The following is a 26,427-nucleotide window of genomic DNA, read 5'->3' as shown; positions in this document are numbered from 1 at the left end:
CCAGGTCAGATGTGCGCCATCTCTTATCATAATCAGTGCGCTATTTGAGAGGATGAAGCTGCTCCCAGATCTGTTTAACTTCTGCTAACATCCCAACGCTTCTCTTCTTCCGTGTAGCTGGAAAATGTTCCGGGTATGATCGTCATCTGCTTGTATTTCCAGTGTTACTTTTTTGCACCAGTTTCAGAAAACAGATTGCACAATATCTACGGTATATCATCTGTGTCCTAATGGCAGTAAATCCACCAAAAATCAAGGTGCTGCTCAGCGACAACGACAGGTGAGTTAACTCCACCGAGTAGAGACACCTCAGCACATACGTTTCCACTGACTTTTGTTGTGCATATGCAAAACAAAAAAATAATAAAATACAATAAAATTCTGTTTTAAAGTTTCTGTGAATTTTGCTGCCAGCAACTTATCAATCGGATGTATGCAATCACGTCATTTCCTGTCAAAAATCTACTCGCGCTTAAATTTTTCTTTTCAGAGTCAGAATCAGAATGAGCTTTATTGCCAGGTATGTTTACACATACGAGGAATTTGTTTTAGTGACAGAAGCTCCACAGTGCAACAGAATGACAGTGACAAGACAAGACACAGACAATAAAAAGAATAATATACAAATATATACAAATAGACAATTTTGTATGTACAGGTATGTTATGTGCAATTTTGTATGTAATTGTTTTGAAATATTGTTACAGATTTTTCCATCATGCATTTCATATAAATGGACTTTTTCCTGCCTCCTGGTAGATACATTTAACAGAAACAATACAGAGAGAATACACAGACAGCTGGCTCATATTATCCAGTTTCTTAGCTATAAATAATGTCACTGGTCTCAGCTAATCCTCACAGGTAACAACACCTGAAAATAAAGCAAATCATTTCATCAAACTACCAAAAAAAACAACGCTTTTAACTTTTTCCGTCATGTACACTGGAGATTTCAGGTTTCCTCTGGTGTGTGTTGAAGTAAAATGCACGTGATGATAATCCTGTCACATGACATTCAAAGTCATGCACCAGCAGTAGTTCCTCTGGAAACAGTCAGTTCAGTTTTTACACATAAAAAAAAAATCCTAAAAATAAAGTATGAAAAGGAATTTATTTCAAACATAGATACAGTGTTTTTAACAACCACCTGTCTGAATGTTTCAGAAAAATCAATTAAAACATTAATTAAAAGAAAAAACTATCTGCAACACTTTTACATGTCCCAGCCCAATAAAACTACACTTTATCTTACATAGGTGCATGTCTGTGTGTGTGTGTGTGTGTGTGTATGTATATATATATATATATATATATATAATGACATTATAGTCATTAAAATACTTACAAATTAACATCTTATGTTTGAAACATCCTTTTCCATTATTAACATAAGTTTTGAAAAATTCACCCAAATGAAATATTGGAATATTTCACGGAAATTCCAAGAGAATTTTCTTAAGATCATGGGAAGAAGAAAATTACAGTTTCTTATTCTTTTTCTTTATTTTCCGTGATCGTGTGCCATTGAATGATGTGAACACTTTGAAAGTATAAATATTCTGCCCAAATTAAAGATTGAAAATAAATGATGAATAAAAAAAAAAATAAATCATTAAAATGTCCTTAATGTCCCCATGCCATCAGCACCACAGTTGTGGAATCACCCAGGTGTTGACCAGCGCTGAGAACTGTTTTTCTTCTCTGTCACAGGCTGAAAAGCCCAAAGCAAAGAAGAAGTCTCAGTTTGCTGGTATTCTATTATGCCATTTCTAGCTTTACTATCTCCTTATTAATCTGTTAATACAACACAACATTAGCGAGTATCCATTGTTACAAGGGATATGCAAAAAGTACCAGACTGTTTTTTTGATTTCATCCATTCTTTTTTGATAAAAGAATTGCTTCTTTTGTAGCCAATGGCTAAACTATTCAATATAACAAATGTACACTCCAAAAAGACCATCAATTTGTCCCCAGGACATTGGTAAAAAATTTTTTTAAATCTTTTGTTAGCCCATGTATCTTTTTATAATCTTCCAATTATCAGCAGTAGATGGCAGTAACACTACAAATGTGCACTACACTATTAAACCCCCCAAAAAAGAAAAGTAAGTAGAAGCTTTGCACAGGTTTCCCTCCAGACAGTATAGAAACAAATGTAACCAAAATATGTGTTCTCGTGACATGTTAACTTGCTCATGTGTCTGGCACGTTTCTGTAGACTGACTTACAGTTGAGGCAGGATACAACTGAGCAGCTGAGGGTTAAAAGGCTTGGAAGCAGTGCTGGAACATGAACTAATACTCAGTTGTGTTAGTAGGGTGATGTATGTATGGCCAAACACTATGGCCCTTATGCAAAGTAGGGCCACAGAGGCAGGGTGAAGGGCCGTCGTGATGGCTGCTGCATGTTTGGGATCTGCTGCATTCACATCACTTCCTGAAAACTTCAAGGATATAAGAAAGTGAAGAGAGTAAATTGGCTCCTTGCCATTTTGCATCTGTAATGTGTTGTAAAAGATTTCCCTCAAACCCTCAATGATTGACACACACACACACACACACACACACACACACACACACACACACACACACACACACACACACACACACACACATATATATATATATATATATATATATATATATATATATGTGTGTGTGTGTGTGTATATACTGTATATATTGCCACTACAAAAATACATTTTACTCAACATGTCTAAATGATTTTGTCAGCTGGCAGAAATACAGAAACATCTGCATCTGTAATTTTAAGAAAATTTGAATTTGTAATTCTTTGGCTTTAGATCTCTGTGATAAGTAGAATTGTAGCTTATTTGTACATTTCCCATTACAGACTAAAGAAACTCAAACAGGCATTTATTGGAAAATATGAAGAAAGTCCTCTGTTTTATGCATGTGCTCCCGGCAGAGTGAATTTAATAGGTTGGTTATAATTTGTGTCTCACATACGTGCTACACATACACAATGTTACTGATTGTACTACTTATATTAGATTCAATCCGTTACAGGAGAACACATTGACTACTGCGGTTATGCCGTCCTGCCTATGGCTATCGAGCAGAATATCCTTGCTGCTGTGTCAGTGAACAAGTCTCATATAATCCAACTGGCCAACACTGATCCCAAATACAAGTAAGTGTACCTGATTCCAGGGAGTGTCATGCCATAACCTGAATATGGTGTTGTTGAATTATTTTACTAAATAACTGCTGCGGGTTTTTTTTTTTTTTTTTCTGAAGGGATTTCACAGTGTCTGTCAGAGAAATAACCATAGACCCAAAAAATCCTCAATGGCATTATTACTTCCTTTGTGGAGTCAAAGGTGTTCAGGTGAGAGAAGCAGATAAAAAGGCTGATCCTTAGAGTGCATTTAAAAGTCTAACATTTGAAGCCATTGATATGTGTTATACATTTTTCAACATTTCAGGAACAGCTGAGCTTGTCTTCTCTGGCTGGGATTCGGTGTGTTGTGGATGGAACGATTCCAGCTAGTTCAGGCCTGTCTAGTTCCAGCGCTCTGGTCTGCTGCGCTGGCTTGGTCATGATGGAAGCCAACCAAAAGTCTGTCTCCAAAGTAAAACAGAATCCCTAATCAACTCTTTTGGCCATGAATTTCCAATATTTATTACATTATTAGATGAAAATGTCTGCTTGTGCCTCTGTACAATCCGTCTATAGACTGACTCATGAACCAGTTTAACAAGTGCTTCTCAACATGTCAAATGATGGGATTAGTTGATGGTCTGTAGTGATCTACTAAACAAGTGCTATGAAGTGTATTATCCAAATAAAGCAAAAGGGACAAGCTGCAAGTCTGTAGAGTTCTGCTACTCTTTAACAACCATAAAATGGGTCATCCACATAAGTAAGGAATAAAACATGACTGGAGGTGCTGTTGTAGGAAACTTAACGATGGAGTGGTGTAATGCTGCCCCAAAGTTCATTATCTTCCAGTAACAGCATGCCCTGAAGTGTTTTATTTGACTTATACCATGGCAATTTGCCAATGATAAAATTTTTTATTCATTAAAGAACAACAGGCTGTAATTTAATGTTGTAGAATGTCCGCAAATCACGTTTTGTGGAGGGTCTGCCATGCAAGTCGCCATATCTACAGAAATGAGAACGTACTGTATTAGAATGAGTGCCTTAATTAATCAACACCTTCTGACCAAACAGGATAGAGTAGTATTCAGGAGTGCTGTGGTTTAAATTGAAGAAAGCTAAGTGTAGATAGATTATCTACTAACTGGGATATTTTCTTTAGGATTAGTTGATAGGCTGCTTGTGTCACTTGACAGGTTGTTAACAGTCTTTAGATGGTTTGTTGACTGAAGGTGGTCTACAGTGTACTATATATAAATTGTTATAACCCTATATAGTGATATTATTTTATTTAAATCCACTACTAGCTAAATGCATACAATTCACCCACAAGAGTAAAACCCTACCTTCTTTCTGACAGGTAATGTTGGCTGAGACATGTACCAAGTGTGAACGCTATATTGGAACTGAAGGAGGAGGGATGGATCAATCCATATCTTTCCTTGCTGAAGAGGGAACTGTAATGTATTTCATTCTCCTCCTTATGCATACAATTAGTGTAAAGTACCACTTAACAGCTCTTATAGCTGTCTAGCTTCAAAGGCATGCTTTGTATATGATGATGTAGTGCTGCATCTGAAACCTATTTGTTCTTTATTTTCTAGATGATCTGGTTTGACTACTTCTTGGTTGGTTTCTTTACTTTCTGTTTTCTAATTGTCTGTTTTCTCAACATGGTTATCACTCAAGGCAAAGCTGATCGAGTTCAATCCCCTGAGGAGCACAGATGTGAAGCTCCCAGATGGTGCTGTCTTTGTGATTGCCAACAGTTGTGTGGAGATGAACAAGGCAGCCACATCACACTTCAACATTAGAGTGGTGGAATGCCGCATTGCTACGAAAGTGAGGAGCTCATCATGTTGCACTGCATTTTATTGTTCATTAAAAAGACAGAGTAGTCTTCGTTTAGCTTACTGTACCTTTAAAAGTGAATGAGCTAAATTATCTGTACATACTTTTGAAGAAAACTCAAATTAATAAGGTGCTGGTAAATTTGGCAAGGACTACAGTTTAAACTCTGATAATTCTTCTTATTAAAATGTTATAAAACAAGATGGTCTAAGAGGAACCTTGTTCACTCTGTTCACAGATACTGGCTAAGTTCAGAGGCCTGGAGTGGAGAAGCCTGCAGAAGCTGGGAGAACTGCAGACACAACTGGGCTCGAGTCTGGACAAGATGCTGGATTTGGTGGAGGAAGTCCTTCACCCTGAGCCCTACAGCAAAGAAGAAATTTGCAAGATTTTGGGAATCACTGCTCAGCAGTTGTGTGACAGTATCCTCAGTGCTAACACACAGCATGGTAAGGGCATACAGGACTTATAGTGAATATAAGAATCTGGACCATCTGAGCCTTCCATTTACATGTAATTAGATCAAATACAGTAGTCCCTGTTTCTCTTGTTACTTCAGAGATCCACTTCAGGCTGTACCAACGGGCCAGGCACGTGTACAGTGAAGCGGCACGCGTGCTGCAGTTCAAGGCTGTGTGTGATTCTGCGCCTGCTGATGCTCTTCTGCAGCTTGGTGAGCTAATGAACCAAAGCCATACTAGCTGCAGAGACTTGTATGAGTGTAGCTGCCGAGAGCTGGACCAGCTGGTGGACATTTGTCGGTGAGTGAGAGAAAAACGTCTGATAGTAAGTCTAAGACTCTTAAGAGTTTAACTGAGCAATGTCAAATAAATGAGGGTCAAAGAGTGGTTTAACTTTGCATTTATGATGTACTGAAGGCAAATACAAAAAGACAGGCTATCTAATAGGAAATACTGGAACATTCAGTTTTCAGCTCTGTAAGGAAACAGATATCCAGTGTGGGAAAAAAAAATCTGTATTTTTACATTTCCCAATGTATGTCCCAATGAACCAGGCCATCCCTTATCATTGCATAGCACATTTTTATAATAATTTGTCAAATTCCCTTTACATTTTTGGATGTCTTCCTGATGGCAGGATGGTGGGAATGTAACTGGGACAAATACTCCCCCTATTTCATGTCTCCAAAAACCAGTCATTTTTTCCATTGTTGCTTTCTGGACAAAATGACCCAACATTGCATATAATCTATTTATAGAATATAAACTTTTTCAAACTGCTGCTCACTCTGCATCATGCGGTAGCGTAACACACTTGGAAGAACACACTTCCACACACAAGCTCACAGATGGCTGTGATTAGCTAGTGTTGCTGTGATTGACAGGGGAGAGGGAGTGTGCCACTCCTCCCACCCAGACAGCCTGGCCAATTTTGCTCCCTTAACTCCCGGCCACAAACACCTGGCATCATCGGGATCTCCTGAGAATAGGGTGAACACTTTTCTGTTGCACCACTCAATAAACCATTCTTAGTATTTTTCTAATTTTTGTTTAAAAAATTGGCATAAGATTAAAGTAAGTGACTGCACATACTCTGTAACATGGTGTTCTCCACAGGAAGGCAGGTGCAGTGGGTTCCAGGTTAACAGGCGCTGGATGGGGAGGCTGTGCTGTTTCCATGGTACCCACTGAAAGGAGGGATTCTTTTCTCCAGCGAGTGAAGGAGCGCTACTACATGCCTGATGCTCGACGAGAAGCTCTGGTAAAGCAGAGCCTTTTTGTAACAAAGCCAGGAGGAGGAGCAGCTATTCTTACAGCAGAATAAAAACTCAGGGAGATTTATGTTTTGAGTTTTTTTTTCATCATGACCAAACTATTGATTTTATTGCTTTCAATCTTTGCCACTGAAAGGGAATGCGGTATATATTTCTTCAGATTGTAGGTCTGATTCAAAATAATTATATATACTTTGCCTGATTTTATAAATCAAGTATGCACTGATTAAAAACTATGTAGTTTCTGCATAGTTCATGCAGTAAGTCATCTGAATGAACCAGGAACATAAGCTGCTGGATGGCTGCCATGGTAACTTAAATAACTAACTCTCCCAAAATATCACTCTCAACATTAATGTATTCTAAATAACTAACTCTCCCAAAATATCACTCTCAACATTAATGTATTCTATGTATGCATTCTGTGCTCACACTGAGGTTAATAAACAATAAGTAAACAGATCACAGAGAGGGACAATTTTAGAATGGACATTTTATGTGTCATATAAAAAGTAAAATGAATTGTATAAAATCCATGCATATAAATAAAGATGACAAACAATTTGCATGGTCTTCATTGGCAAAATTCACAGCAGGAAATTCTCATACATTCTTATATTCTTAACATATGTAACATGTTAAATTAAATGAGGCAAACTGTACATCCATATAAACAAAACTCCCTATAATTTTCATTGTTTTAAATAAAAAAAAATACATATCAGTGTAACATAAAATGTTGATTTATGTTATTCTGCACATCAGGTATTTGCAGAGTTTGTAACATGGAAAAAAAAAACCACAAACAAGGCCTTGATGGCAGAGAGATAAATACTGGACAAAACTTAAAAATATACTTCTTTTACTGAGAGTCAAATCAAAAAGGCACAAATATTTCCTTTTGTAAAAGGACAGTGAAACGAATGCCCAATTTGTCACCCTTTCTGTAGACAGTGTAGTTACTGTACACAGTAAAAGCTTTACCTGTCGGTGGAGGGGGATGAAAGGCACAGCTGTGTAGCCTCTGAACTATAACCTTAATCTTCTGCACTTTTGCTCTTTTCATCATTCTGCGGTCTACATGCAAACCTGATGCCGACTACAACGTGGTATATGCGCACTAGAGAGGTATAATGAGAAATAAACAGTGTATGCACACGTAGGGTGGTTTAGTATGTAAAAATGGTGGTGCGGCTAAGCTTTTTTTCCTTAATGACAGAACAAAGACCATCAGCCCATGCTGTGCTCTAGCAATGCTAAGAATAATTTACAAGCAATCTATATTTCTAGTCTAAAAAGGTCATAGGGCAGTAGGGTTATTTCTGATTACTAATGTTCGATGATCCGCTCTCAAGATCTTTTAAGCGTATTATGTAACATGTGCAAACATTTACTACATCCGATGTATATTTAAAAGAATTTAGCAAAGTTAGAAATGAATCAAAATCGAGCAATATAACAAGTTGTCAGTTAAGCATTACAATTATTCAAGTAGAGGTATTATTGTATCAATATGTGTAAACTCCTTCAACCCTGTCTTAAATAATAACATTGCTTTCAAAAGCTTTCTTTTGAGACTGTGAGACTGTAAGTGTCTACTAAAACATTCAAGTTGGCCATAGTGTTGCAACTAGTTATAAATAATCTAAATTCTGAGAGGACTGTAGTTTACCAGTATCTCAGATAATTGCATTGAAATTATGCACGCAATTAACACCAATTGCTCTGCAGTATACTGGAAGCATATGAAGGGCTTTGCAGAAATTCTCCAGAAATTCTGGCTGTCTGAAGCAACATTTCTGCATTTGCATGCTTGTCTCACTCAGTTGGGGAAATTAAATGAAAACTAAATAGAGTAGAAACTCTATTTAGCGCATTCTCCGAGTCAGTGACTCGCAATTAAATGAAAGTGCACCAAGAGAACAGAGTGCATTTGCATGAACAAGGAAATTAGTTGAGGAAGGTAAGGAGTCTTATCTGTGCTTCATTATGCTTGCTCTTTGGAGTCTCTCCTGTGCAATGCCGCTTTTTGTTTTAGTGCCATCCCATGTGCATGTCTTTTGCTGTTTGACCACCCGGAATTGCTCTCCGTATAGCTGTACTCCATGTAGCACTGAGCACACCTGGAGGGTTCTGTATTTTATATCACACTGGGATAATATGAACAATTCAGATTGCAGTCATTTATATATATATATAAAATCATGTATCTAGCACAACTTTTTCATAGAGTACCTACAAGTTCACCTGGTGCTGTGCTGCTCCCTGCTTTTGGACATGACTACAGAGAAATCCCCTTACCTTCACTGAGCTGGGATTTTTCAGCTTGCCCTACATTTTGTATTTGTCTGCCATCAGATTGTGTATAGTGTCTGTAGGCTGTGCTTGCTTCCACGTCTGGGGTGTTCTGTAACTCCAGAATATAAAGTCTCTTCAGCAGCTGTTGCATGGTTCATGTCCGTTTCCTTTTTTGCAATGTTCTTTATCCAACTGGTACTGCTTTTACTTCTCTGTGCAGATGAGCCAGGGAGGGCTGAAGTGGAGGAAGTGGGCACCTTCATGTTCTTGCCAGAGGTAATGAGCTCTCCATATCCCTGCTGGTGGGCGAAGGCGTAGGCAGAGCGGCGGGAACTGGTCCTGCGCACTCGTCTCAGATTCTGCTCCTGAGGCCCCTGCCTCCTGCTGGCCTGCTGGAGCAAGCGCACCTGTAGAGGAGAGGACAGCAGTTACTTCTGCATGTTCAGAACTAAAACACACCACTTGATTTTTAAATTTCATATACTTGCTTTGTCAGTTTGTGTAGGATGGAGATCTGTCCTGAGGAAGCGTATGGCCACAACCGGCATTATACACACCACTGTCACAAGGAGAATGACAAGCCACACACTTTTTTGATTTAAAGAGTTACGTGCTGTGCCTAGAATAAAAGAAACACATCATGTGACAGGCACCTTGGGAGCTCTTCGGTTGGCACGGTAGCGATCTCTTATATGGAAATCATAACGACAGACTACGTTACTCTTCAGGCAATAACAGTGGTGTTGTCTTACGCTCACCTACAAATGGGAACTGGTTTGGAAATATTCTGAAGATGCCGTCACTGTTCATTGCAAACAGTATGGCGAAGTACATGGCCAGACTACCCCCTATAAAGAAGTGGTTCACAGCAGTCCAGTAGTTTGTGTCAAGACCAATCTGAAAGAAAGACTCAGCACTCAGAGACAAGAGAAATTCAATACACAAAAAACATAACACAGAAACCTTCTAAAAACTGTAGCATCTGTAACGGCTATGGTGTCTGAAAGCACTTTGTTTGCAATATTACGCTGTATCTGGTCACAGACAAGCAGGGGAGAGGGGTGAGTCTCGAGGTATCAGAGCACCCTGTCTTTCAAAACATACAGGGACATATATACTGTCTAGAGATTAGATTAGATAAGATTTTATTAGATTAGATTAGATAAGATTTTATTGTCATTGAGCAGAGTACACGTACAAAGCCAATTAAATGCAGTTAGCATCTAACCAGAAGTGCAAAACAGCAAGTAGCACTAAGTTTGAAGTGCAAAAGAGTTAAATGAAGTAGGGCGCAGCTTCCCAAAACTAAATGTATTGGAATTAATGTTACAAAGAACATAAAAATTGCTTTGACTAATGACATCCCTTTGCTTTGACTAATGACATTTACACATGTAAATTATATGTTTGACTTTGAAGTAACGTTAATATATTTAAAATTATATTAATACATTTATCGGTTCATCATTTGTCACAAATAGAGAAAATTTTCACAAAAAAAAACCAATGTTCATAAATTATAGCACTTAGTATAAACAGAATACATATATGTATGTGTAATACTTCTAATATAATCAATAGAAAAATATTGTCACCTGGACGCTAACCACAATGACCAGTGAGGTTGCTATAGTAACAGCAAAGGATTGCTGATCGGATATGTGGGAGCCGTCATCTCGCACAGCACACAGGAAAGCCCCATAGGGGATGAAGAAGAGGACAAATGAAGTGTACACGCCCTGGATGGTGCACATGAAGAACTTCCGCTTGTTGAACAAGAGATTGAGCTGCCCAGGTTGGTACAAGTTAGGGTAGCGCAGACTGTACTGCTCATTCACATCCTGTCAGAAAGCAAAGAAACAGTTTAAAAAAATTTCTCGTTCAATTTAACATTCTGGAGCTAAGGAAATATTTGCAAGGGTGACTGCAGATTTCTGACCTGGTCAAACAGGCCCATGGCAAGAACAGGCAAAGATGTGTAGACTATATTGAACAGGGTGATGAACCACTGGTCATACACAGTCTATGATTCAAAACAAAGAATATATTATACATATTTTCGTGACACTCCTGCAGTTAGCATTTACTGGAAAGATTAGAGGCTTACTTGTGCAGAGAAGCCACACAGAAACCCAAACCAGAAGTGGACCAGCGTGAAAGCAAAGTTCTTGTAGAAGAAGTAGCAGAGGAAGTTGCACATGCGGTGATAAGACCAACGGCCGTGGACCAGCAGGAGGCGCTGCAGGTAGCGAAACTGGGCAAAGGAGTAGTCTGAGGCCAGAACAGCCTGCATGCCCTCCTGCCCACTGATGCCCACACCAATGTGGGCCGCTGGAGGGAACAGAAGTTCACCACAGATCACCTAGGTAACCACTGCTTCAAATATGGCACCTCTGAATACACTGACGTATAAATGTAGTGGCAACCATCATATGCTTACTAATAGTGCAGAGCTTATATTCAGTCACTGTATGTGATAATATCAACGTCACTAAGATATGTAGTGATACCAAATTATAAAAAAGGATATAAAAAAAGTTGCAATATAAAACAAATATTACAGCATTCATGCAAGGTTATTTTCTGTTAATGTTGTAATTTCTGTTAATTTAGATATATGTGATCATATCCTACATTTTCCATGAAGCTAGCATGTCACAATGTTAGCAAATTGAAGTAAACATGACTGATAATACAGTGTTCATATAAGGTTAAATTCTACTCTCATAACTGAATGCGTTATCAGTCTTACTCTTGATCATGCTGACGTCATTGGCTCCGTCCCCGATGGCCAGGGTAACAGCTCTTTTATGCCTCTTGACCAGCTCCACCACCTGAGCTTTCTGCAGAGGAGTTACTCTACAGCAGATCACAGTCTTACATAAGCAGGCCACTTCCAATAGGATCTGCTCCAGGTCTGCCTCCAGTGCATGGGCCTGTAGACCAGAGATCAGAGATCAGGCTGCTGTGAGACTTGGGACTCACGCATGCTTCAACACCAGTATGAACTTCAATATGCCCAGTGTGGTATCAGTAATGGCTAGCTAACCACAAGCCTATTACGATGCTTCAGGAATTTCACTCATGTATATGCTGGTCTGTGATTATAAATTTGTGGCAGCCTGGGTCAAATTTCAATATTTTCTGCTATATACAGTTCTGAAAACCACAGGCTTTCCTGAATGGAAATTGGTGTCTTATTTGCACATATCACAGAATTGAACCAGAGCGACATCTGAGGTTTTCCCAGACCGCCACATAAATTAAAATAATCCACAAGGCTGGTTGTTAAACAGAAGATTAAAGGACCTGAAGGCTAATTTGAAATATTTATAGACAGTACAAATGGTTGAACAAAGACTGAAGCAGCATGCTTTCTATTGTTCAATAAACAGTCCAAACTCATGCAGCCATTTCTTAAATGATTCAGCTTTGTAGGACAAGAACACTACGTAAGACTCCTTACCAAGCTGTGTCCATTAATGATAAGGGCATATTCTGCAATAATGGTTTCCTCAAACACTGAGTCACTGGCATACATATCAGTCTTTCTCACATCTTGGCCACTGGTGGACCTCTCTTTGTTAGGACCCATAATTCTCTCTTTGGCATTTCTGAACATGGAACAAGAAGTAGAATCATAATAAAGAATTGAAATACATTTCACAAAATGTTGACCACCCAAGGCAAATTAGTGTTTAAAAAATCTTGTGTTAAATGCGTAAGGTGTTTCAATATAGCAGTGATAAACTGAAATATGTGTGTGACTGTAGTGGTGAAAAATGACACCAAACTACGAAGAAGTTAAGGATTTAGTATTGAGTTTTTTAGGGATATAGCCATCAGACAACCATTAGCTAAACAGACATTGTGTGCTGCATGTAAAAACAAGTTTGTAACATTCAAAAAGGTTATACTAGTGCAAGTTACCTCAGCTCCCGCTGAACCTCAAGCGTGGTGTGACCTGAGATTATGAACACTTCATTCATGTCATCTCTCAACATGTTACAGGAGTAGCCAATATTCATCGCTGTCTCTAAAACAAAAGAAACAGGTTGAAACAGTTATGCTACATTTTGTATTACAAGAAGACTGCTACATAAGGGTCTATAACAATTTATCCATAGATGCTGCTCACCTAGTTTGTCCCCAGTGAGAACCCAGATCTTTATATTGGCCAGGGTCAAACAGCTAATAGTTTCTGGCACTCCTTCCTGCAATTTATCTTCTATGGCTGTAGCTCCAAGAAGCTTATAGAGAAAACGAGGCACAGCATGAATTGTTTCAATAGAGAGATTTCAACAGACAGATTTTCACCTTATTCATACACAATACATATGCAGATAGGTAACAAATTAAAGAGAAAAAAATGGCACTGTTATTCATGATATGGGGGCATTTTTCTGCCACGTTTTGGACCCATTTGTCTCCTTAGAGAGAAGAGTCACTGCGCATCAACACAAAGTTCTTCTTTGTATTTTTCCTATGATGAAACATTTCTATCCCGATGGGAGTGGTCTCTCCCAGGATGACAATGTCCCGATCCACAGGGAACAAGGACACACTGAATTGTTTGATGAGATCAATTTAATTGGGTTGAGATGACAAATTAGGTCATATGCTATGACCTTCACAGTTAACAGATTTAACCCAATTAAAAACCTATGGGAGATGATGGACTGACACGTTAGACAGTGCTCTCCACCGCCATCATCAAATCACCATTTGAGGGAATATACTTAGGCAGAATGGTGTTCATCCCTCCAGTAAAGTACCAGAGATGTGTAGAATCGGTGCCAAGGTGCACTGAAGAACTGTACTAGCAGCTCGTATTGGTGCAAGACTTTACTATAACACTTCATGTTGGTGTTTACTTAAATTTGTCATCTGTCTTTATACTTATACTGTACACTGAACTGCATGGGAAATATGTGTCACACAGACACAATTACACATAGAACATACATCCGTATACTGCACACATACTGCATATGCATACACACACACACAAGTCCAGGGATCTGGTCTTACCATCAGACCCTGCTCTATCTCCTCATAGAGAGCCCCAAGTCTCTCCTCTCTGTTTTCCAGTGCTGTGCTGGCAAACAACAGCTTCTTCATCCACTCATCAAACATGTCCTCATCCAAATCCTTATAGGCCAGAGCTAACGTCCTCAAACCCTCACCGGCAAACTCCTTCACCAATGACAACATCACAGGCCAGAGCAATTGAGAAAAATGACAGAAATCTCACAATCAAACCAAAAAATATTTATCCCATTTAAAGATTAGCTCGATTCATTTGATATGGTTTTACAGTGCTAAGTGTCTTTGGAATACATCAATGTACAACATTTGCATATTTCATTTCCTGGTTTTATGGCTCTATAGAGCATAATTGTCATCCCTTCTCCGCTTGTGCATCATTAAATATAGATTCTACTCTGAACTGAATGAAGGCTAATTGCTCTTTGAGAAAATGCAGAATGAAATAAATGACAGATGCCAGAGTGACAGTCTGTGGTAAAAGACACCACAGGTTTAAAGCAAGTCTGAAATCTTTTCTTTACCTAAGCACTTTTAAGGAACCTGTGAGAGTTTACAGTAAGGTGCTGATTTGAGATAAAAACGAAAAAAAAAAAAAACATTATGAATTAGCTTTGTGAACATTTTGTAAGGTTTAGTTGGATAGTGTTCAGTAGGTAAAGTAGAAAAAGGAACTAGAATGAACTCACATTAAGGTGTTCTGAGGTAGTGTACATAAGGTCATCATTGGATGGGTCAAGCCTGTCAAAAATTATTGTGTCAGCTCCTTTAGAGTAAAGCTTCAGTTGCCCCTTTGGATTTCTCACTGTATAAAAGAAAGGACTGACCATCTTATTGTGTTCATATAGTCACATTCAATACAAAAAAAACCCACAAAGTAACACAAAATATGTCAAGCAAACTATAAAACAAGACTAGACAAGCGTATTTTTTGCTGAGCCACAGTGCTGATTGGACATTAGAGACGTCAGCCACACCACCATAGTAAGTACTAATGCATTGATTTGAAAATTGCTAGTTGACCCCAATAGCAGACATTTTATAAAATAAATTTTTTTGACCAAATTAAATATGGTTGCATTACATTTATAGCATTCTCTTACAATCCTCTAACTGAAGGTGCATTTCTGACATGTAGAAAAAAAAATTCCACATATATGTAAATGGTGATTATTTTCACCACTGGCAGGCATATTTCACTGGCAGGCAACTCCTGGATTACAAATAAAAATGGATACAAAAGACAATCATTACATTAGTATTCTGAATTTCTCTCAAATTCAGGCTAACTCGTCTTAGTCACAAATTAAGCCCAAAAGAGAAAGCTCTCGTATAAAACCTGAAAATGGCATAGTGAAAATTTAGTAATCATATACATATATAAATTTAGTATATCATATAAAGTGGTTACTGAAAATGATTACTTAGTTTAAATTTTCAGGCAGTAATACAACATTCACATACACAATATAAACAGGTTTTTGAGAGGTGGGATGAAAACCCAGAGAAAAAAGGATCATGGAGAAAAGATCATGTAAGAGCTCAGGATCAGAGCCAGAACCAGGCTGCCCCAAATCATCACAGTATTGTGTATACATTAGAGCCAGAAGGCTGATGTGTCACAGCTGAGCCTTATTTGCCCAAGCCTTATCTGTGTCCTAATAAATATTTGAGTTGGTAAATTGCTCTTCCATGTTTTTGGTGTAGATGTCAGGAGTGACTTCCACACATGCATTTCAACAATGTGATTCAGTCAGTCAGTCAGTCAGCAGTGGTCCAGCAACAATATCTTTAATTAATAAGAATGCTCCTGTGTACATGAAACCGGGCTTACCAATAACACTCATTCTCTTCCGGACATTGTTGAAATCCAGTATAGCCAGAAGCTGGTAGGTGACAGGTTGGCCCATCTCATACAGGGTAATGGTCTCTGGTGTTCTGGCTCGAAATACAAAGCCAAAATTGCGAGCTGCAGTAACCAAGGCTCCTTCATCTGGTGATTGAGCCTGATACACCAACTCCCCTAGGAAAGATTTCAGAGGATACAGAAAGATACGAAAAGGCTTTAGGACTGCTCGTTCACCAAGTTTTAAGATATAGATTACAAGAACACTTGTACTAGCAACCAGTTAATAAAACAATCTTTGTTGAACATGAAGAGTTTACCTTCACTCCTCTCTTCAGGCATGACTGTATGGCACAGAGCTAGCAACCTGAAAAATTCCTGCACCAACGGCTCCTCCAGTTTAATGGCCTCCACCAGGCTGCTGTCATAGAAACGAAACTTCCTGTCCATTAGCGGGTTGAAGGAGAAATCCACACATGGTGTTTTCTAAACAGTGAGAGTAACAAAGTGGGGTGACTCAGTATCCCTTCAGTAGTTCACTATTTTAAATTGTGTCATGGATTTTGATGAGACATAATATGACATATGTGTAGATTGTACCTCTGTGATATCCACTTTGTGTCCAAACTCATCATATACATCGCCTACACAAGGATAATACCAGTTAGAAAGGAAAGCATGATTGTTTAAAAAAAGAGAAATTATTTGTGTGAGAGGGGAGCGTGAAATCTGAATGCATACTCACCATAAGTCTTGCCATTGATGGAGCATTTATTGAAGACCATAATGTTTTGAGTGAGGGTTCCTGTTTTATCTGAGAAGATGAACTCCACTTGGCCCAGCTCTTCATTCAGGGTGGTGGTTCTTGCCTCAGCCGGAGTGTCCTTAGAACTATAGTACATCCTGCGGTCCCAGTTTATGAAATAACTATGACCTAGACGCAGTACCTCAACACTGGAGAGAGTAAAAGCCCCTGGTTGTAATTAAAGGTATGAATTTATACTCACTGGACACTTTAATAGGAACATGTACCCCTGCGCATGTATGCAATTATCCAATCAGCAAATCATGTGACAGCAACACAATGCATAAAATCATGCAGATAATCATACATTATCAAAAATGGACAGTTGAAAATTGAAAAAAAATGTCATCTGGTCTTTTCCATCTTCTGTCTGAACTGTCCAGTCCCCTCTGTAACCTCAGATTTCTGTTCTTGGCTGACAGGAATGGAACCTGACGTAGTCTTCTGCTGTTGTAGTCCATCCACCTCAAGGATTTATGTGTTGTGCATTCTGAAATACCTTTCTGCTCACCACATTTGTAAAGAGTGGTTATTTGAGTTACTGTAGCCTTCCTATCAGCTCAAGTCTATCAGTCTGGCCATTCTCCTCTGACCTCTCTTATCAAGGCATTTCTCCCTACAGAGCTGCCACTTACTTTTTTTACTTACGTTGCTGGTTTTTTTTGTTTTTAACATCCATTCTCTGTAAACTCTATAGACTGTTGTGCATTAAAATTCTAGGAGATCAGCAATTTCCTAAATACTCAAACCATTTCATCTGGCACCAACAACCGTGCCACAGTCAAAGTCACTGAGATCAAATTTTTCCCTATTCTGATGATTGATGTGAACATTAACTGAAGCTCTTGACATGATTGGCTGATTGGATAATTGAATGAATGTGTAGGTGTGGAGGTATTCTTTGTAAAGTGGACAGTGAGAATATTTGTGGCATGTTTCTTTGATTGGGATGATTTCATAAGGTATTATAATTATAAGTGAATGTGCTAAGTGGTCAAGTTCATCTCACAGGACTTTGATAGGTGAGAGATCTGGTAACCTGGGCAGGGCAGATCCTTTTCCACAGTATATCTTGATAAAATGTCAATGAACATTCTGTGTTGGCTATTGACAAATCAGCTTAAGGTTGCAAAAGCTGTCTTTACATACTGAGAGCTGTTAAAATAGACAGTCTCTGACTGTCCTGGGGTCTGTAATCAGCAACTAAGTATTCCAACATAGTCTAACTGTAACCAATTATAAACCTTCTCTTTAAGAATGTGTCTCTCCCTGCCTGTCAATGATTTTGTGTGTACACAGACAGCTAGACAAGGGAGGACTAAATAAACAGAAAGCAAAGTGCTAGCTTGATGGAGCAGAGTGAAGACTAGGATTATGGTGGAGTTACTGATTTATCTTTAGGACACAGTGACAGAGATAGCTGATGCTTGACCAAAAGTTCTAGATCTGCCATTGCTGGCAAATGGCTTACACTACCAAAGAGCATGAGAAAATGACGAGTGCAGCAGAATATAAAGTGTCCAGAAATAAACTGGACAGAGCAAGATGGAATATCTGAGGCTTTTCAGCACAGACCTCCCAGATTTAAAAGACCTGAAATTGATACTCCTCTTGCCTTGCTGCTTGGGAAGTCATTATTTTGTTTGGTAGGTTCTAGTGTCATTTTTTTATTCTCCAAAAATCTGGGTGTATATTGACCACCTATTTAGTGTACCACTACAGGCCACATGGAGGCTGCATCCCAGAGGTGAAAACTGCTGCTCTAAGACACAACAAAGCTACTTTACTGTAAGCAAGCAACTTACTGAGCTGAACAGATAAAGGCTAAAGCCCTTGTCTGAGTGCGATACCAGGATTTGAACCCACAACCTTCGCATAAGTAGCACAGAGCCTTTTATCCCTGAAACACTAGTGCCATACCACCTCTTACCTAACATAAAGAGAGATGGGAACAACAGTGTTGAGGATGATGATGTAAGACCAGAAAGTCAGGAATCCGGATAGGACAGCACTGCTTAGTAGTTCATCCCAAAGCAGGTATGCCCAGAAGTTTTTCCCAACTTTTTGCTCCCAGATGGTGTTCCCTATAGCCAGAATGATCCCCATGCAGATAAGGAATCCAAAGATCTGCAAACCAAAGAAACTATATCAACACTTTCTTTATTAAAACTAAAATCACTCAGCTTATAGCCTGCATTTGAAAGCAGTAACTGCTCTTACTGTAGATTTTTACTGTTTATTGTTTTTTTGGGGTTTTTTTTGTTCAGGAAGCTGATGCAGGCTTTCAGCTTGCACAAGCAGACATAAAATGAACTCATGTCTAGGATTATGAGTAATTCAGATGCAAGATGCATACAAAACCTAGCATGTAAAGTACTCACCCACAGTACTAAAGTGTTCATCAACTTGTCAATGCTGGTCCTTTTGAATTTCGTCCTCCCACAGTTCTGCATCAGCTTAGTTTGGAGCCCTTATGATTAAAAATAAAAACAAAAAACAAAATCTGTGCATTAAAAGGAGCAAGGTTACTCCATTTTAGGTACACACCACCAATCATTATTACTCCTTAAACATTAATAAATAAATCTAATGTGCCAAATACAGTGTGGTTGCGTAGGAGAGTAGAGATAAAGCCATTTAGAAGTACTTAAATGATCACAAAAAGGAAAAATACCAGCAAAGATCACCAGGCCAAAGCACCACTCAGTGTTTCTGAGCATACACCCTCTCAGCAGCATTTTCTCATTGTCCAGTGGATATTTATTGTCTTTCCAGTACAGAGTCCCAGTGAATCTATCCAGTTTATTATTAGGCGGCTCACATATAACTTCTCCTGATAAACAGAAAAAAATGGTAAAAACACAATGTTAAATAAGTAAACTGTCAGGTACTGTATACACGTAAACAATATTAATTTACACAATGGTGTAACTGTGGTCTTTAAGATCTTATTATGCACCTAAATTAAGCTTTAAAGATACATTACATTCATTTTTCTATGTGCAGAAGAGAATCCCTTCAGGGTAAGAGACAAGCATTTATACCCTGAAAGCTAGTTATACCTTCATGTATGAGATTTTCCTTCATGTACATTTATTACTTTTTCACTAAGGTGTATGTTTGCTAATTTACATACATATGACATATATAAACATGTACATGTAGCCATGCAAGCACATACAACTTAAAAAGTTTCAGAGGTCTACAGTACTTTACAGTGGCATGCAGAAGTCTATCAAATTCTAAAGTGCAATGAAGAAATTCATTCGTATATGGGACCTTCATAGTAGTTCAAGCATACAATTGCCAATAGGCACACACTAAATCTAATCAATGTGAGAAAGAGAATAGCTGTTTTGTGTGAGCTCATCTTGAGAGCACATCTGTAATGATAGTGCATTACTCATGTTCTGAAATACCATCGAACTCTGCAAGCTTGGCAACGTCTGCTCCGAGGTCTGAGGTTACAGTCAAAGCTTGGCGCACCTTCAGGTTTGTCTCTCTGTTAGAACCAAAATCCACAGAGAAGCTTTTTTACACAGATGATGGGAGTATAATAACTTTAAAACAGAAGCTGGAAGACATTAGACACTAAATCCTTCGACAATGATTAATGTGTCTCGCTAGCATACTCTTACCCATCTAACTCCGCTGTCTCAATATAGCACAGCCCATAGGGCTCACTGCTGGAGAGCAGGAGCAGATCAGCCTATCGATCCCACAAAAAAACAGAGAAAAGAGTGAATAAATCAATCCAGCACTCCAGTAAGGCTTCCACAGTGGCACTGCTGATGACACTCATCATATAAGTCCATATGAGGCACGTTAGTGGCCCATTTGCAATGCTACAGTAATATCTCAGGTGGGAGTTGATTCCATTTATATTTGACATGAATGCTTAATAATATAATGAAAGGTATTCGTTTCAAATCCATTAAATTGTCTTTTTTTAACACACTTCCGAAAGACAGACACTTACCGCAACAAACTGGTTGTTCTCAAGTTTTATAATGTCTCCAACTCTAACATTCATCCATTTCTCATTTTGTAGCCTGCAGAATAAAAAGACACAATATGTTTCCTCTATCTAGGACTCATCACAATTTTTTTTTTTTAATTTATTTATTTATTTATTTATATTATTTATCTTGGTTGATAACATGATGAAAAGCATTAAAAAAGATGACTTACATTCCCTTGATGAGTACCTGAGACTGGCGTGTGTTGACTTGTTGATCACTTTTATGGCGGAACTGGAACACAACAGGCAGCAATTACTCAAGGCAGGTAAAGCAGCTGAACTAAAGTGAAAAATGACTTGTAATGAAAATATTCTGAAGCTAAGGAAGTCCTCCCAGGCATACATAAGTGCAATGGAAGTTTCCATGATGAGTGTTAAGATAAAAGTGGACTCTGTAAATGGTGGGAGGAAATCCTTTCTACAGTGCTCAGGGAAATAAAATGATATAATCAATATGTTATATACTATACTGTATTATAATAGGATGCTGTGAAAAACACTGTGGTTTATCACGTGCTCAGCAAAGTATGACTAATGTTCATTCATTCATCTTCAGGAACCATCAGTGGTGGATCCAGAGCCTATCCCCAGGAACACTGGGCATGAGGCTGGACTACACCCTAGATGGGACGCCAGTCTATCGTATGGCACCATGCACACACACACACACACACACACACATTCACACCTTGGGGCAATTTAACTTAGTCAATTCATGTCAACTAGCATGTTTTTGGGTGGTTGGAAGAAACTCGTATGGACACGGGGAGAACATGTGAGATTAACAAAGAAATTAACCCGAGCTAAGAACTAAACTGAGGACCCTGGAGTCGTGAAGCGGCAGTGCTACCTGCTGTGTCACAGTGCTGCCTATGACTAATGTGAAATGGGATTCTAATTTAATCCAATGCATAATCTAATCATCCACATTTTCCTGATTTTTTTTTCCACTCTATTCAACATCCACTCTTCATATAGAGTAAACAACATGCGTACATATAAGCAATTAATGAAAAGCACGAAATGACAGAACTCAGCATGTCAGCACACAGAACAGATACTCACATAGTCATCAGTAGCATCTTTCACAGCGGTGATAGTCAGTACCAACACCAAAGGCACAATAGTGGTGAACCAGGACAGAGAGGAGATCTCCGGGATTAGCTATTAACACAGAATCAAACAATAACATTAGCTCAGCAAGAGCTTAATAATTATCTAATGAATTTTATACAAGAATTTAAAACAGATAAAACTGGGCCTCTCAGGACCAGGGTTGAAAAATCACTGTTTTAATTACAATAAAAATGGTTTGAAGTTGTAAAAATGTTCAAAACAAAGAAAATGTACCTGTAGAATAAGCAGAACTAAGAAGTATGCGTTGGCAAACCGCTGAAACTGCTCAAACAAGTTAATGGGTAGAAAGGTATAGAAGGTATATTTTGCTGTCTTAATGTGATTGTCCTAGAGAAGAACAAAATGTCATAACAGGATAAAATGTCACTGTTGATATGATACTTCATAAGATAATAAAATTCATTTTTAATCACTTTTAATCACATACTTAATTATATGTGGCTGTTTCTAAGAATGCTGGAGTATATCTATCTAAATCATTATCACATACAGTATACAGCAAAAGTGAACACACCCCTGATCAATATTATTAAAATGTTAGGAAATTACACATCATCACAGGTTCATTCAACATTATTTGTTTTCAGTCAAAGAAAATAATGATTAAACAAATTAAATTAGAAAAAAAACACAAATATGTGGCTTTTTAAATTGTAATAAAGTGTCCAAACATTCAAAGCAAGTGGAACAAGAGTCAGTACACTGGTTACTAGATTTAATTTGTTCATTTTTCTAATCTTGTGTATATCCAAATATGTTGTTTATAACAGCTGCAAGCCTCCTTAGTATGCACGAATCCATTGTAGCAAAATCTGTGGAGAGGTATTCTGTCATTCTTCACTGATGATTCTTATCACCTCTTCTTTGCTGGAGGGTTTACACTCCTCTACTTTCTGCTTTAGGATTCTCAAAGGTGTTCTACAGGATTCAGCTCAGGTGGTAGACTTAGCCAGGTAATGTTTTTATTTTCCATTTTTTCTTCTTTAAAACCTCTTGTGGGCTTTTGCACTGTGTTTAGGATTGTTTTCATGTTAGAAAATGTATTTCCTGCTAAGTCTTTACATTCAGTAGCATTCATGATGCCATCTAGGCAAAAAATCAGCTCCTCTACGCCTGCTGAAGTCATGCAGCCCCATATGTAAACATTTCATCCCCCATATTTCGGAGTTGGCACTATACAGTGATGGTGACAGTCTTGGCCTGGGCCACTCTAAACATGCTGGACCCCATCTGATCCAAACAAGTTTATCTCAGCTTCATCAGACCAGACAATATGCTGCCAATATTAATCAGGCTTCTTCTCATGTTGCCATGGCAAATCTTACTCTTGTACTTTTGTGCTGATTTGTTATAAATATTTTTCTTCTTGTGTAATGTAATGTTCAGTACATTGTCTGGGCACCTTGTGCTAAGCTGCAGATATTGGCTAAATTTGACCTGTTTTTCAGAGTAAGTAAATTTAGTATTTAATATTTTCCAATATTCCTGTACTGTTTTCCATCTTTGTGAAGTTTTACTATCTGGCTTCTTAAGTTGTCAGACAGTTCCTTGCCATGTGGAAGCATAATAGATTCAACACAACTTATAAAAGGCTTATATATTTAATATGGCTTATATATGTAGTCTTTAACTGGAAATTGCATCACAGGGTATATTCACTTCTGCTTTACTGAATTCTACTACATCTTTTATACAATCATACAGTATGGAGATAATGATTATAAGAACAACTCTCCACATACCATTGTGAATTTTTAGAGCTTTCACTAGCCATACTGCATTTTATAAAACAGATCTTAAACATCAGATGGAAAATAACTTACAGCGTAATTGAACTTCTCATTGTAGTCACGGTCATTGGCTCTAACATGGCGTTCCTCCTCTTAAACAAAGAAAATGATTGGAAAAAAACAGCATGTAATTAGGATTGTATTTTCTAAGAAACAGAAATACAATTTAGGGCAAACTATCTGGCATTGCTTTCACTGTCTCACATTTAACCCATCTCTCATGGGTTTCATAGGTTTGTATGTTTCTGTGTTGTACTAACCTACCATAAGACTCAGTTACAATCTGCACTTTACTTCAATTAAGTGATTACAAAGGAGATGTCCAAGAAATTCAAATTCTTGGTCCAAGTCCTCTGCAGGGATTATATAAAAAGAGTTGCTTTGAAACCCTGTTCACTACACAACCAACATCAATTATAACATGCTTTAAACCTGTTTTGTTTTGTTTTTTCCCCTCCAGCTTTCTCTCAGTCACAAACTCCCAAGTGCTTGCGTGCCTATAAGCAGTACTTTTATTATAGAACCCATACAAGGACAAATAGTAATAAACAATGTTTCATCTTTTACCGATCCTCTTTTACTATTCTTTGTACACTTTGCACTCTTTGTACTCCTCTCCACTCCCACGAACCCATGCAGCACTACCTTGTCCAGGCGCTTTGGAGCGCAGGTTCCAGCCTCCTCTCCATGGCACTAACGTCCACAGCCATCTCTCCGCCATTGTCTGCCTGCACTGTCATTCTTATACAGCACAAACAAGGTTCATCAATCAGCCAATAAACCCATTTCAAGTTGTTCTAATCAGAACAGTCCAATTCCCTCTGTATGCCACCTAGGCGCATCACTACACACTAATCATACCAATCATCTATGCACATTTATATGTGTGGCATCAGTATTTCTCTTGGGCAGGTAATTACATTAATACAAAAATCGCTTCAGTGCTCACTTTGGAATGTAACGGACATTGCCTGCACTTGCCTGAATGTCTAATAGACAGAAACGTGTTATCCTTAGCCATTGCTACGGATTTCTAGAACCCAGCGGGTGTAAAGTAATTACCATAAGACTACGGCTAATCATTGAGAAGCTGTGAACAGCAGGGTGCTGAGCTGTCTAGCCTTATAAGTGCACCGTTTTGCCATTATAGAGGTAAAGAAAACATAAAATGTTAACTCAATAAATTTAGTCCTACAAGCACACACAAAATGTAGTCTCAAACACAAAACTGTCCATGCGTAACCAAGAAAAACTTTGAACTAAAACCTTAATTATAAAATATGTCCAAGTGACAAAAGATCTGTAGTCAAAAATCCTCATGCAGGAGAAAGTGGAATTTTAAGTGAAGTAAAATAACACCAGACTTTTAACAATACAATTGGGATAAAGTAATGACTCTGTATCGATTCGGAATTAGCAAATGGGGATCAAATCTGACTTACATTTTCTGCTGACTATCACATAATGCCAAGACTTACCCTCTAAAATGCTTTAACAAGAATCCTGCTGGAGAGTTCTTAAAATATAAACAGTTTCATATTACACTAGTGTTCCTGTAACCTCAAAACTGTGGCACTATGCTCCGATTCCTCCACATTTACCCCTTTAGAATAGGGACAACATCATTTTAAGTTCCTATTGATAGTTTGAAATATAAATAAATATAAATATATTTTCTCAATTACAGCTCACCCCAAGCAAACACTCAGTACAATAGGAAATGGAATTACTCTTTCCGAGCAGGTGCCACCAAGTGTTAATTATTAAAGAGTGTTTAGTTGGACTCGTCTGATCTGTTTACACCTCTGGTTAGTATTGGTTACTGAATCCATAGTACAGACATAATCATCTGCAAGGTCCTGATAACAATCTATAATACAACAGTGTTCATGCAATATAAATTCATAGCCAGCACCTGATACGTATCACCAACATCCAGACATGGATTGTGGCATCAATTTTGTACATGTAAATAAGGGACAAAAAACCCACCTAAATTAGTACAATTTGACTAATATAACATAACGCTTCTATGTTGTACCACTTCCTATACAATAAAACACAGAAATGTAACATGTATACAGCACATTTAACTCACAAGTAAATATCTAATAACAGGAAAAATAAATAAATAAAATAAAATAAAAAATAAAAAAACTCTTAAGTTAAGGTTCACAAGCAAAACAGGCAATAATCATTTTTAAAAGCAGCCAGTTTTTTCCCCCCTTGCATTTAATATCCAAGCATGATACAAAGAAGTGTCAGTTCTCACCAAGTACAAACCAACAAAGCAAGCCAACAAAAATAAAACTCAGCGAACCACAACATTACCTGCAGGTATGACCTTTATGTCCATGTCTGTCCTAAGGCACAAGACATCCACAACATTGACTTCCAAGTAGCCTCAACGTAATACATGTGTAAAGGTGAACACATACATACACATGGGTGCATACATTCTTGTTCCAGTGGGTGAAGAGATAATAACTTAATGATCTCTGGTTTACCCAAGGTCACAAAGACAAAGCGTTGCATCACTGGAGAGTTCCTGTTACTTATTCCCTCCCACTACTAAGAAATGTACGGGCATGCACAGGGGCATGTGCAGATGCAGACACACACACACACACACTGTTTTACTCTTTCAAAACACTTATGATCACACAAAAATATCCCAGAAGAAGACTCTCTAGCTTATCTCCGCAGAGCAGCACAGCATGCAATGAATAGCTGGTCAATAGTATTCACAGATGCATTCCACATGTG

General features: G+C 38.2%; 2 protein-coding genes across 9 annotated transcripts in view; one reads left to right on the top strand and one right to left on the bottom strand.

The window, feature by feature from the left end:
• The first annotated feature begins 36 nt into the window (after nt 1-36).
• On the top strand, nt 37-6,785 carry galk2 (galactokinase 2). Of its 5 annotated transcripts, XM_026918789.3 has the most exons (11): nt 37-280; nt 491-520; nt 2,860-2,948; nt 3,036-3,159; nt 3,267-3,357; nt 3,455-3,601; nt 4,493-4,591; nt 4,822-4,974; nt 5,222-5,432; nt 5,543-5,744; nt 6,561-6,785. In XM_026918789.3, exons 1-11 carry the CDS (start codon nt 231-233, stop codon nt 6,766-6,768), a joined length of 1,404 nt encoding a protein of 467 aa, XP_026774590.3. In that variant the 5' UTR covers nt 37-230; the 3' UTR covers nt 6,769-6,785. The 5 variants fall into 5 exon arrangements, with proteins under 5 accessions (XP_026774590.3, XP_026774591.3, XP_026774595.3 ...); XM_026918790.3 differs by lacking the exon at nt 491-520 and having other exon boundaries at nt 40-280; XM_026918794.3 differs by lacking the exons at nt 491-520; nt 2,860-2,948 and having other exon boundaries at nt 40-280.
• Nucleotides 6,786-6,944: 159 nt separating this feature from the next.
• Nucleotides 6,945-26,427, bottom strand: part of atp8b4 (ATPase phospholipid transporting 8B4) — a 21,854-nt gene continuing 2,371 nt past the window's right edge. For 3 of the 4 annotated variants that reach the window (XM_034307520.2, XM_034307519.2, XM_034307518.2), the window contains 27 exons: nt 24,307-24,402; nt 23,695-23,753; nt 22,085-22,198; nt 21,800-21,898; nt 20,905-20,966; nt 20,693-20,765; nt 20,352-20,422; nt 20,133-20,215; nt 19,388-19,546; nt 19,095-19,183; nt 18,644-18,840; nt 16,654-16,862; nt 16,509-16,552; nt 16,229-16,394; nt 15,897-16,085; nt 14,752-14,867; nt 14,048-14,212; nt 13,155-13,266; nt 12,947-13,052; nt 12,483-12,630; nt 11,769-11,952; nt 11,124-11,347; nt 10,956-11,039; nt 10,612-10,857; nt 9,775-9,913; nt 9,505-9,635; nt 6,945-9,423 (listed from right to left, as the gene is read on the bottom strand). In XM_034307520.2, the coding sequence (XP_034163411.2) occupies nt 9,073-9,423; nt 9,505-9,635; nt 9,775-9,913; nt 10,612-10,857; nt 10,956-11,039; nt 11,124-11,347; nt 11,769-11,952; nt 12,483-12,630; nt 12,947-13,052; nt 13,155-13,266; nt 14,048-14,212; nt 14,752-14,867; nt 15,897-16,085; nt 16,229-16,394; nt 16,509-16,552; nt 16,654-16,862; nt 18,644-18,840; nt 19,095-19,183; nt 19,388-19,546; nt 20,133-20,215; nt 20,352-20,422; nt 20,693-20,765; nt 20,905-20,966; nt 21,800-21,898; nt 22,085-22,198; nt 23,695-23,753; nt 24,307-24,382 (3,696 nt within the window). In that variant the 5' untranslated portion in view covers nt 24,383-24,402 and the 3' untranslated portion in view covers nt 6,945-9,072. Of the gene's footprint in view, nt 9,424-9,504; nt 9,636-9,774; nt 9,914-10,611; nt 10,858-10,955; nt 11,040-11,123; nt 11,348-11,768; nt 11,953-12,482; nt 12,631-12,946; nt 13,053-13,154; nt 13,267-14,047; nt 14,213-14,751; nt 14,868-15,896; nt 16,086-16,228; nt 16,395-16,508; nt 16,553-16,653; nt 16,863-18,643; nt 18,841-19,094; nt 19,184-19,387; nt 19,547-20,132; nt 20,216-20,351; nt 20,423-20,692; nt 20,766-20,904; nt 20,967-21,799; nt 21,899-22,084; nt 22,199-23,694; nt 23,754-24,306; nt 24,403-25,992; nt 26,220-26,427 lie in introns of those variants that run through there. The other variant, XM_026918785.3, reaches the window with a different exon arrangement.

The sequence above is a fragment of the Pangasianodon hypophthalmus genome, chromosome 9 (genome assembly GCF_027358585.1).
Source record: "Pangasianodon hypophthalmus isolate fPanHyp1 chromosome 9, fPanHyp1.pri, whole genome shotgun sequence".
NCBI classification, from domain to species: Eukaryota; Metazoa; Chordata; class Actinopteri; order Siluriformes; family Pangasiidae; genus Pangasianodon; species Pangasianodon hypophthalmus.
The sequence above is the reverse complement of the archived record's forward strand: the minus strand, read 5'-3'. Positions and strand labels throughout refer to the sequence as shown.